The sequence below is a fragment of the Trichosurus vulpecula genome, chromosome 3, assembly GCF_011100635.1.
Source record: "Trichosurus vulpecula isolate mTriVul1 chromosome 3, mTriVul1.pri, whole genome shotgun sequence".
NCBI classification, from domain to species: domain Eukaryota; kingdom Metazoa; phylum Chordata; class Mammalia; order Diprotodontia; family Phalangeridae; genus Trichosurus; species Trichosurus vulpecula.
In genome coordinates, this window is record NC_050575.1 from 67,621,116 (window position 1) to 67,634,143 (window position 13,028).

The 13,028-nt window shown below is 43.9% G+C and overlaps 1 protein-coding gene across 1 annotated transcript in view; it reads left to right on the forward strand.

Moving 5' to 3' along the window:
* The window catches only part of CYFIP2 (cytoplasmic FMR1 interacting protein 2), a 144,306-nt gene that overhangs the window by 35,838 nt on the left and 95,440 nt on the right, over nt 1-13,028 (forward strand). Inside the window, exons 6-11 of the mRNA XM_036749549.1 lie at nt 3,807-3,988; nt 4,386-4,482; nt 5,586-5,714; nt 8,399-8,503; nt 10,095-10,186; nt 12,337-12,454. Of these exons, the coding sequence (XP_036605444.1) occupies nt 3,807-3,988; nt 4,386-4,482; nt 5,586-5,714; nt 8,399-8,503; nt 10,095-10,186; nt 12,337-12,454 (723 nt within the window). The remainder of the gene's footprint in view (nt 1-3,806; nt 3,989-4,385; nt 4,483-5,585; nt 5,715-8,398; nt 8,504-10,094; nt 10,187-12,336; nt 12,455-13,028) is intronic.

Consider the following 13,028-nt stretch of genomic DNA (forward strand, 5'->3'; position numbering starts at 1 on the left):
ATTATTAATATTAATTAATTTTAATCAACTAATATTAATAAAATATAATTATAGTATTAATACTGATATTATATATGATATATAATGATATAATAATTAGATAATATTTATTCTTAGCACTTAAAAAACCCAACTATTGTTTGATTTGGTCTTCTTAACAAACTTTTGAGGTAGGTGCTATTATTACCCTCCCTCCCCCATTTCACAGTTAAGGAAACTGAGGCCAAAAGATGATAAATGATTTGCCTAGGGTCATACAGCTAATGTTTGAGGATGGATTTGAACTCAGGGCTTCCTGCCTCCATGCCCAGCACTCTGTCTACTGTGCCACCAGCTGCCTGTGAATGAATGAACGCAGCATTTATTAAATGCTTACTCTATGCCTAACTGACAGCGTGTTAAACAGTGAATTCAGTAGGGAATTTGTTGTCGTTTCAGTCGTGTCTGACTCTTCACGACCCCACTTGGTGTTTTCTTGGCAGAGATACTGGAGTAGTTTGCCATTTCCTTCTCTAGCTTATTTTACAGGTGAGGAAACTGAGACAAACAGGGTTAAGTGACTTGGCCAGGGTCACGCAGTTAGTAAGTGTGTGAGGCCACATTTGAACTCATGAAGATGAGTCTTCCTGACTCCAGGCCCAGCACTCTATCCACCGTGCCACCTGGCTGCCCCCAAAACTAGGAACACACATATAAAAGTGAGATATCCCTGCCCTCAAGGAGCTTACCTTCAAATAGTGGGAGATTATACCTACAGGGAGTGGTGTCTAGGGAAGGCTGCTTTCTTATGGGGAGTCACTGAGTTGCTTCATAGGGCAGCTGGTTGGCATGCCCTTGTCAGATGCGGTGGTCATATTAATCTGATTGCTGAGCCCGTAGCTTTTTGTTGACAGCTATTAAAATGTATGGCTTTATGTTTTAAAAACTTTAGAGCTTAAAGAGATTTTAGAGAGCACCTAGCTCAACTCTCCCTTTGACAGATGATGAAACTCAGGTTGGGAAAGAGGAAGTGACTTGTTTACTGTCATAGAAAAAATGGTCTATCACAAAGCTGAAGACTCATTAGAGTGAACTAACAGTAATGACAGCTCTCATTTACAAGGTATATATCTTAATTCTTGATCCTCACAAAAACCCTGTTAGGCAGGGGCTATTATCATTCCCATTTTACATATGAAGAAGCTGAGGCACGGAGAGAAGGTAAGCAACTTTCCTGAGGTCATACGGTTAGGGAGTGTCTGAGGTAGGATTTGAACTCGTCTTCCTGATTCCAAGTCCTACAGTCTATCCATTGTGCCACCTAGATACTTGTGAACTATGTAGTACAGATATCATCCCCACTTTACAGATGAGGCCATGAATCTCAGAGAGATTACCTTGTGTGAGGTCAAAACTTCATCGCAGGTTAAACCTAGAACAGACAGACCATCAAGACCATTACCTCCTCTCATTTTACTGACAGGGAAACTGAGACTCAGAAAGGGGAGGTGACCTGCCCTGAATCCCATGGCTAGTCTGTGGCAGTGCTGGGAGCAGAAACCACGCAAGCCAGTGTTTTTCCTACCGCCATACACTATCTCATCATCTCATTATCTATCTCATCATTGCATTCTCCTCTCATCAAGCAGAAAAGATAACAGGGTCTTCCATAGGAAAAGGTGAACTGATTTAAAAAACAAAATGAAACCAAAAGCCCACATACAAAACACCCTTACAAACTCTAAGAGACCTTTATTAAATTATATTTCCATTTTAGCCATATTGAAGCATAAATACATATATGTGTATATACACACACATATATATTGCATTTTATCATATGTAGACACACACATATGTAGACATAATATAACATGTGCATGTTATATTGTGTGTACATATTATGTGTATTGTGTATATTATATATGTTCACACAATACACATTTGTGTATATAATTCTATTTTATGTGTACACGCATGTATGAATATGTACACATTTTTGTTTTATATGTCTGGCACACATATACAACATATATGCATATATGTGTATATAATTTATATATATATATTAATAAAATGGTTGCAGAGATTTTACAGATTGCTTTCTTGGTCTAGGCACTTGAAAGCCTACCTTTCAACTCAGAGCAGTTAGACCAAAGTGGGGGTCATTTCACATATCTTAGAGACATGACAGTATGTTGGACTTGTCAGGAAAACCTGGATTCAAATTTCTCTTCTGACACTTACTAGCTTTATGACTATAGACAAGTCCCTTAACTAGGCTGAGCCTCATTTTTACATACACGTTTCCTCATCTGTGAAATGCCATAATAATGCCGCTAGTCCCCGCCTCATTGGGTTGCTGTGAGGCTCAAATGAGATAATAGGTGCAAAACACCTTGCAGACTTTAAGCCACTCTCTAAGGATCTGTTGCTCTGGTATCTCTACTTTCTCTGTTACACCAAACTAAGGATCTTGGTTTAGTCAGCTAGGGACTGAGTCTGTCGAGCACCGTAGGTGCCAGAAGAGCATGCGTGTCAGGCACAAGAGAAGCCGAGGAGCACGGTCTCTGCCCTCACAGAGTCGACAGGTTAGAGGAAGTGAAATTGACAAATGTGTAACAAACACGCAGTGGGTGGAAGGAGCTGTGGGTTTGGAGTTCAGTGACCTCGGTTTGCGTGCTGGCTCTGTTACTTCATACCTACAAGGTCGACACCTTGGGCAAGTCACTTCACTTTTCTGGGCCTCAGTTTCCTCTTCTGTTAAATGAGGAGCATGGACTAGATGCCGTCTAAGGTCCTTTCCATTTCCATATCTGTGATCCTGTGACTTCAGTACATTAGCTGCTTAGGGAAGGCCAGAGTTAACTCCTGTCCTGGAGGTGCCAGGGAAGGGGATGGACCTGGAGCTGGGCCTTGAAGGATAGGGAGGAGGGGCAAAAAGAGGGAGGGAATGGAAATTTTAAGCAAGGGAAGTAAAATGAATAAAAATAACTCTGTAAGACAATAAGTTGCAAAGTAAGCAGTGACCTGCTTAGTAAAGGGAGTTTTCTCACCTGGAGTTCTCTATATTAATGGAATCACAGGTCCGGTCCAAAATAAAGATAGCAACAATTCACATTCATTTGTGCTTTAATATTTGCAAAGCACTTTACATTTAATATCTCGTTTTATTCTCACAAAAAGCCCGTGGAGTTATTTATTATTCTCATATGATATGTTAGAAAACTGAGTCTCAGAGACGTCACACATCTAATAAGTAGGAGAGATGGGATTTGAACTGGTGTCTTCCCTACTCCCAAGTCAAGTATCTGAGATAGGATTTAGTCAAAGACAAGAAGACCCAGGTTCAAATCCTGCCTCAGACCTTTACTAGCTGTATGACCTTGGTCAAGTCACTTAAGCTTCCTGTGCCTCAATTTCCTCATCTGTAAAATAATGGATTGGGCTAGTTGGCCTCTAAGGTCCCTTCCAACTCTACAGCCATGAGTCTATGATCCTATCCAGGACTCTATATCTTAATACACTCTTCTCCCCATGAACAAAATTTGCCTATGGAAACAGAATGGGCGTAGGGTGTACAGGAGACAGGAAAAGGAATAACCTGATTGGGGGAGAGGGTTAGTGCTGGAGAGAACTGGAAAACAGTGGTGTCAATAGGTCCTTGCTAAATGAATAAGTCTCTTGACTTAAGCAACATGGGGCACGTGGACTCCTCCCTACCTTAGAAATCAGGTCTGGGCTTAGGTAAGGCCTTCCAGGAACAGCTGTCTTCCAGGCTACCTTGGTCTTCAGTTCACTCTAGCCTTTCTTGCATTGCTTTCCAGCGCAAGGCCATCGAGCGGTTCTGCAGCGAGGTGAAGAGACTGTGCCACACAGAACGGAGGAAGGACTTTGTCTCTGAGGCCTACCTCCTGACCCTGGGCAAGTTTATCAACATGTTCGCCGTCCTCGATGAGCTGAAGAACATGAAGTGCAGTGTCAAGAATGACCACTCTGCCTACAAGAGGTCAGGGGAACCCCTTCCCAAAGCCTCACCCTCCTTCATTCCAGGTGGGGAGAGGGATATAGCTGAGGGATATAGCTGAAACTTTCTAACAGGTCCGACGGTCTGAGCCTTAGGTGACACTTGGGGTGAGGGCCCAGCTTCTCAGAGGTTTGCAGACCATGTTTTTTGATACAATATGAAGTTTGGGGGAGATGGGGCAGGAGATGCCACAACTGGACCCTGGAAGGAGTTGCTTTGTACATAAAAATAAACCCATAATATGCTTCTTCTAGTTGAGGAAACCCACAGCCTTTCATTTCAACACAAACACAAAGGGTGAAAAGCTTCAGGATCAGCTCAGAGTCACAGTGCCAGGATTTTCCTGAGGAATTTTCTGAGGGGATTTTCTGTATTTCAGAGCAGCCCAGTTCCTGAGGAAGATGGCTGATCCCCAGTCTATCCAGGAGTCTCAGAACCTCTCCATGTTCCTGGCAAACCATAACAGGATCACACAGGTGACAACCACAGGCTCCCTTGCCCCTCCCTTCTTCCCCTTTTTCCCCTTCGCTCTTCTCCCTCCCTACTGGGTTAGTGTTCTCAGGAATGCTAACTCTGGGTGGGCAAGGGAAGGCATGCCATGAATGGAATGTTTTGTAGTCAGTAACCAGCCTAGTCCCTGTGTTACAGAGACCATCTCTTCACCAGTCTACTTTTCTGTAATAGCCTTAAGCTACCATAAAAACCAAAAAACCAGTGGGAAAACCCATCCCACTATGATTTCAGCCTTCCTTTTCTACCAAAAGTTAGCCTTTGGTAATCTTCTTCTAACTAGTCTCTAGCTTCTAGGTATATGACAGCTAACTTAGGCTTTCTGTATAACATTTTTAAAAGCTCTAAAATGCTTACATTCATTATCTCATTTGACCCTCAAAACAATCCTGTGAGGTAGGTGCTGTTATTATCCCCATTTCATAGATGGGAAAACAGAGGCAGCGAAACTGAGCTAGTATGTGCCTGAGGCAGGATTCAAACTCAGGCCTTCCAGAACACTGCCATTCGCGGCAGTCACTCAACCCAAGCTGACCTCAATGGCATGTTATCAGACAAAACGGGGAACCTCCTGAGGATAGCTGTTCCTCTGTGGAAAGCGGTCATGCTCAAATCCCTTTTACCAGGACTGGGTTTTCGTTGTCCATCTTGCCTTCAGTTGGTTGGATAATACTGCTTAGAGTTGGGAAGAGAAATAATTTCTTTTGCAAAGAACTAGTGCTTTCACCGTCTCATCTAGACACTGACGATGGATGCCCCAGTAATGCCAGTTTATGGAAATCCCTCACCAACTCCATTTGTCCATTTGTCCTTTGGGCATTTAAAGGGACCCCAATGAGCTTCACTGGTTTCCTGCTGGCCGGTGCTTCTATTATCATCGTGGTGGAGCAGGGCTGCCCACAACTCTCTGGCTTCTCAAATGTCTCACCTCCTAGTGGGTGCTCTCCACCATCACACTACAGAGGCTCATTCCAGAGGCAGATGAGTCTGCACATGGAGACGGAAGGTCCTGGGTAGGAAGGAGCAAAGGTTTTGTGTGTATCTCTAACACTGTGGGTGCTTTCTTCAGTGTCTCCATCAGCAACTGGAGGTGATCCCAGGCTATGAGGAGCTACTGGCTGACATTGTCAATATCTGTGTGGATTACTATGAGAATAAGATGTACCTAACCCCCAGTGAGAAACATATGCTCCTTAAGGTAAAACGTTTATTCATCATGTGTCTTCTTGTCTTGTGTTTTCCCCTTTCCTAGCCTCTCCTTCATTTTTTAAGATGCCTTACTAAATGCTTTTTTATACCATTGTTACTTCCCAATAACCCCATAGAATCCTAAAGAAAAAAATAGTTATCCAAAAAAATATAGCACGGATGTATAAGACTATTACTTAACAGCAAAAGCACCTGTCGTGGATGTCTGAGAGAAGGGCATTTTCTTCCATATCAATTCTTTGAAATCAAGATTAATCCTTGTGTATAGCCTAAATTTTGCTGTCTGAATTCTGCTGTCTCTGGGACTCAGATTGACCATGGTAACCCAGAATCTCCTGCCTTTCAGTCTTATTTTCATTTTAATCATTGTAGTCATTATGTATATTATTCTCCTGGTTCTACTGTCTTTGCCTTACATCTGTTTGTACAGGTTTTCCCATGTTTCTCTGACTACCTCATATTTATTCTACCTTACTCTTGTTTCCAGTTTGACTCCCTTGTTCCCTGTTTCTCAAGGCAGCTTGGCATGGTGAATAGAAGGCTGGCTCAGGAAGACCTAGGGTCACGTCCTGCTTCTAATGCATCCTGGCCGTGTGACCTCTGGCACGTCCTCTAATCTCTCATTGTCCAGCAAGCCTCTCTAAGATACAATTGCCGAGAGAGTTCCAACTGCATTGATAGATGGAGTCTCCTTACAAGGAGTTCTGGGCCAAGCCCCACCACCATTGCCCAAACCAAACAAACCCTCTCATCTCCATTTTGACTTGTTTCTTCTTTCTCAAAATTTCACTTCACCTGAATTTTCATTTTTGTTTAAACTCCCACTCTAGTTGTCTCTGTCCTCCGTCTCCCTCCCAATGCCTCTCTCTTTTCAGGAATCCTAGCCACGCCAGTCTTCTCCCTTGATGCCTCATGTCCTCATTTCCTTTGAGGTCTCCTTAGGAGAGACCCTACTCGTTTTTTCTATCTCAGTTTTCTTCATCAAGTTTTCTATAGCTGAGTTTGATTTTATGGGTCACTTCCCCAAACCTATTTGAACTGCCCAGGACAGTGAGGCCTCCTACCTGGGGCACCAGGGTCATGCTGCAGTTAGAGCATTTCTAGGGCCTTGCTGTTTCAAATAACCAGACTTAACTCAGATGCCCAAGCAATCATAGATTTCACTTTCCAATTATTACTCCTTTCCTTACCAGTATCTCTCTTTCACCCTCTTTTCCCACCCGCTACCTTCAATCCTTCTTTTCTAAGTCGTCTTTGTCATCTTCTCCTTTTAAATCTATCATACAGGCCAGTTAGGTAGCACAGTGGACAGAGCGAACTCCGGGCCTGAAGTCAGAAAGACCCGAATCTGGCCTCACTTATAAGCTTTGTGACTTAACCTGTTCACCTCAGTTTCCTCATCTGCAAAATGGAGATAATAGTATCCCCTACTTCCTTGGGTTATTGTGAGAATAAAATAAGGTAATAATTGTAAAGAGGTTGACATATAGTGCCGTGGACATAGTAGATGCATAAATGTCAGTCATCGTCACCATCATCATCATCAGTCATTTCAGGTACAATGATAAAAAAAATAATCTGTCCCACTGTCTCCATGTCAGTGTATTATCCTCTGCCACCACCAGGTGGAGATACCTTACCAATACACTGAACAGAAAGATGCCCGCCATTTAAGGATGTATTGAGGGAAACTTTTTCCTTAGATTTTTCAGTGGGAACTTATGTGCTCTTACCTACCAAGGGAAAATTTTGCCTAGGGGAAGGGCATGTTTTTTTTCTTTCTATCCATTTTCTCTCCTTTTATTTCATAAAGGTCATTCCCTAAAGGTGGTGTCTTATGAAGAAACTTAGGGTATACTATGGGAAAGAAAAACAATCTAAAATCCAGGAGAGCATTAGAAAAATGATCTCTGACCAAGGATGCCTGTGAAAGTTGTAAAAAGGCCTTCTTTGAAATCTAACAATGTTGGGAGTGGCCCGTTGGAACATCTTACAGCATATCAGTCTGAAGAGAAAGTCCCTTTTGTCTCTGAATCTGTCATCCCCTGAACCTGAGAGGTGATCTAGTTCACCCTCTGCCTGAATACAAATCTCTGCAACTTCCGCAGCAAATAATTATCCAGCTTTCACTTGAAGACTCTCATAAAAGAGATTCACTACTTTGTGAGGCTGCCTATTCTACTGTTGATTAGCTCTGTTAGAAAGTCTTACATTATGTTGAAAAGAAATCTACCTTCATGCAGCTTCCAATCATTCATTGGTTCTGGTTCTTCTAAGCTGTGACTAATTCCACTTCCAAATGACAGACCATCGAATGCAGAGTGTCTGAAAAAATCTTGGTACAGTTTCTGCACCAAGACTTTTGGGAAACCCTGTATTGGCAGATAACAATTACATTCTCTCCTAGCTCTCTTCTCCAGGCTGAACATACCTACTTCTTTGCATTGATCCTCAAGTGATATCTTATACATTCAGTGTCTCTTTAGGAGAAATTGAGGCCTTTGTAAAAAAGTGAAATTAGAGCTCAGCCTTTTGCTTCTTTTCCTTATTTGAAGCTGAAATGCATAATATGCTTTTTAAAATGTATTCTTTTGAGAGAATGGCTTTCAAGGAGAGCCTGCCATGGGATGTCTTGGGCCCAGCTTCTCTTGCTTTCCCCCCCTCTTCTTCTAGGTCATGGGCTTTGGCCTCTACTTGATGGATGGAAATGTCAGTAACATTTACAAACTGGATGCCAAGAAGAGAATCAACCTCAGCAAAATAGATAAGTTCTTTAAGGTCAGTGCCTGCAGTTGGGGTCAGGTCAGATGGCTGTGGGGAAACTGAAGAGTAGGCTCTCTGCCGCAGGGGGTGCCGCTCAGAGAACCAAGGGGGTTGAGAGCATCTGAAGTGCTGCCTATGTCCAAGAGAACCAAGAGATAAATGAGAGCACCACCATCTGCACACACAGGGAGAGCTGGAGAAATGCAATGGGATGGAATTTGGGTTTGGGCTTTCAAGGTGCTGGAAGATACAGCATAGAAGCTTTCAAGCCATAGTCCATGACTCTGTCCGATGAGGAAGGTAGTGGTTGATAGGCTTTTTCTGAGTCACCACATCCCCTCTCTGTCATCCAGAAAAAGTCATCGAAGGAGGCATCTCCTAGTCTCATTTTCTGCTTAAGCAAGGCTCTCCTCCATTCCTACAATCATTCAGCCATAGAGTAAATACCTGTAGCATACAAAAAACATACTAGGCACTGATAGCTTATGTTGGGATTATACTTTACAATTTGTAGATATTTTGAGTGTATTTTTTTCATCTGGACCCAACGACTCTGGACGATATGTAGGACAGGTATTGTTTCACCATTCTATAGGTGAGGAAGGAGACTCAGAGCTGAAATGTTTGGCCCAAGGTGATATAACTTGTCGTTGGGAGAGTTGGGACTTGAACCCAGACTTTCTGGCTCCAGGTTTAGGGCTTTTTGCATTATACCATGGGAAGAACCAAACTGAGATTTCACATTGAATTAGGTGGGATCAGAAAGTGCTGAAAGCACCTTGATGTATTAGATAATCTTATCCAGTTCCGTGTCTCCAAGAAGAACTGTCTCATGGTCCAACTAGACTCTCGTTTTTAAAGATCCCTAAGGGAAGAGAACACCCTTCCAGGATCTCTTCTAATGCTTTATTGATTGGAATGTTGAGTTCCAATATCTTCTCTTAGTTAAAATTCCTTTATGTTTTCATGAAAAAAAAATTCTGCAGCTTTATAATTTCATCCCCCAATTGCATTCCCTCCAGTCTCTAACTTCCTTCTGTTAGTGAAACGAAATAGTAACAGCTTGTTCTTGACATTAATGGAAATCGTCCTGAGTCTTTCTGCTAATTTGAAGAGGTACTGTGGTGTAGAGGACATAGCACTGGCCTGGCATCAGGCTTGGGTTTCTAAAGTTGGCATGCCCACTAACTAGCTATGTGACTTTGGGCAGGTTACTGAATCTTCCTGGGCTTCAGTTACTTCTCTGTAAAATGGGGATCATAGTACCTGAAAGAAGGATCCCTAGACATCGGTTCTGGGCTCACATCCGTAAGCTACAATAGACCTACGTTCAACCAGCAGTTTAATTCAACAGACATTAAGTGGCTACTATGTGTATTTAGTATGTAAGACACTATACTGTACTTAGATATGAAAGCAAAAATGAAATAGTTCCTGCCTCCAGGAGGCTTACCACCAACAGGAGGGAACACGGAGTCCTCTGCATGGGAGCGAACCACTCTTGTCTTCATGCTCACTCCTCTTCTCCTTTGCCAGCATAGAAAATCCCTCTGAACCTTTCCCATTCCATCTCTTATTGTGTTATTGTGTTTTGTTTCCTTTGCAGCAGCTGCAGGTGGTCCCCTTATTCGGCGATATGCAGATAGAATTGGCCAGATACATTAAGACCAGTGCTCACTATGAGGAGAACAAATCCAAGTGAGTGCGTGCCGTAATGTCTCTTGGCTCCTGTGTGGTCCCACCTGGCAGGGAGGCCGAGGGAGCAGCTTCGGCCTCTCCTCCCTCCCTGGCTTGGGGAGTGTGTGGGGGTCTGGATGCGAGCCTTAGCCCCTGGCACCTGGCCTTCGAGGTCATGCTTCCTGGGCTCGTGGCCTCGTGGCTCGTGGCAAGGAGTGAGTGTGCAGGTGTGCATGGTGGCGTGCTCTGAACACTTTTTTACCCACCCTTTGTTCTCAGGGTACAAACATGCTCAGAGCATAGCCACAGCACTCTCTCTCTCTCTCTGTGAAGTTAGGACATGCCACTCCCCATATCTTTGGGTGTCCCCAAGAAGCAAAGAAGGCCCCCCTCCACTCAGGACTTAGAGAGGAATGCAGGATATGGCACTGGGAATAGTGCTTGCTTTGGAAACTGTGTGGGTGCCACGAGTGAGTTACCTCTAGCCATAGATGTGGTGAGGACCCTACCGCATATGGAGTGGGTCTGACACTCTCATCTTAGCCCATCTCACAAAATCACCCCGTTTTGTACCATGTGGCACAGTTATCAGCAGTGCTTAATCCAGGAGCTTAAGCATCCCAGGAAATCTGATGTGGCATCCTTGAATTCAGCCTGCCTTAGGCCTTATACCTGAGATAGAGATCAATCAATCACTCAGTCAACAAGCGTGTTTTGTATTTACTATATGCCAGGCACTGTGGGAAGTTCTGGGTACACAAAGAACTGTCAGATCACATTGGCCTGTGCCAGCCAAAGTAGGCCAGATGAGTCTCTGTAATAGGATAATGCATGCGAAGCAAACCTTACATCACTATGTAAATGGCTGAAAATAGTAATAGCGATGGCGATGATGGTGATGATGATGCCTTTTGTCTCTCCCTAGCCAGTGCTGCCCACTGTGTTATCACATTGCGTGCAGAGATTTTTTGAGATGGGCACCAAGTTGAGAACTTCAAACTCATTTTTCCCAAGTGTACATGAGTTCTCAGAGAGAAGAAGTTAAGGGTGAAGGCAGGTGCTGTAGTTATATCTAGATTGATGAGGAGAAGTGGGCCAGCATTAGGAGACCTGGGTTCTAGTCCTGGCTCTGATAAAAACTGACTTTATGACACTGGGCAAACAAAGCCCCTCTTTCTGGGCCTCCAGTTTAATAGGATTGCAGGTATAGGGCTGAAAGGAACATTAGAAATCATCTGTTTAAATACCCTCACTTCACAGATGACAAAAACTGAGGCCCAGAGAGGTTAAATGACTAATCCTAAGCAGGGCCCGAATTCAAACTCCTCTGCTTAGAGATTCAGGGCTCTTTCCTCTACTGTACATGCTGACACATTATGCCAAACAAGGAAGCCAAGCCGGAGGATCTCTAAGCTCTTTTCTAGCCCTAGCTTAGGATTCAGGATCACTCTTCCCCTTCTCCAGTATTTATAAAGAGAGACAGGGGCTTCACTTCCAATTCTGGAGGTTTTCTGGACCAAAGGGAAATCATTTGGTGTGAAAAGAAGAAAAATAAACAGCATGTGGTCAGCAGCATGGTATCGCTCTTCCATAGTGATTCCACATAAGTGATGGGCTTGTGAAGCGTGGAGTTTCTCCACTCTGATGCACCTATCCCAAAGCTATGCCCCCATCCCAAATAAAGATGCATCCCCAGGATGGTAGCATAATGGTACTGGCACATTGCACAGCTTGCACTGCCTTTCTACAGTCACCAGAAGTCCTGGAGAGTAGTTGAGGAGAGGGTTGGCCATGTTCTCACCCCTCCTCCCTGTCAGGTAAGTACACAGTGGGGAGGGGCTGCCTCAAAGAGGGTTGTGGTGGTCAGCAGAAGATGGTCCTACGTATGTAGAAGCTAGTTTCCTAGGGATTCCACATGCCTCAGAGAAGAGGAAGCAAAAAGACTGACCCACTCCACTGTGGGTCCTTCACATAGTTGGCTTAGCAGGTTCCCCTGGCCATGCTGACTGAGATGTATCATGTTCATGGATCCTTGCTTGTTCCAAAGCCCCAAGAGGGCCATAGTGACAGACTGATGGATACAAAAGAAGCGGCTTCTGAACAGAAGGACTCTGCCCCACCCATGAGTGTGATGCTGGGTGCCTACTCAGACCCCATGCTTTTCTGTCCAGGTGGACATGCACACAGAGCAGCATCAGCCCCCAGTACAACATCTGTGAGCAGATGGTCCAGATCCGGGATGACCACATCCGCTTCATCTCCGAGCTCGCTCGCTATAGCAACAGTGAGGTGAGCCCTGGCCCAGGGCTACTGGGATTGGGTGTGGGAAGGCAAAAAAGGGACCAAGAGGCAGCAGAGAAGTTCGCTGCCCCCGAGAGGGAAAGGGAAGGAGAAAGGGAGAGAGGGAGACGGAGGCAGAGACAGAAAGAGTGACAGAAGCAGAGAGAGAAAACAAGAAAAAATGAGAGAATGCAGGAGAGAAAGGAAAAAGGACAAATTCTGAAAGCTTGTAGACATGACCAAGTGAGGAAGAGGTCAGAGCCTGAGGATTACTGTCAGAGTTATGCTGGTAAATGTTTTAACAAGTGGCTCTCCAAGGGGAAAAAAAAGTACTGTGATACACTTTTAAATTTAATCTGCATTACTGACATTTTCTCCATCGCCTTCTTAAGTCTAGACAATCAACAGAATGATAAATCAACAGAATGATAAATTTGTAACATCTACAGATTTCTGAGGTGTACGTGCTCACAATGAAAATTTAACAATTAGCTCTCAGGGGCCAATTGAAGCCAATTCTTGCACACTCTTGAATTCTCCGCAGTATTCTTTGCACCAAAGAAGGAGACGCCTTTAGCTTTCC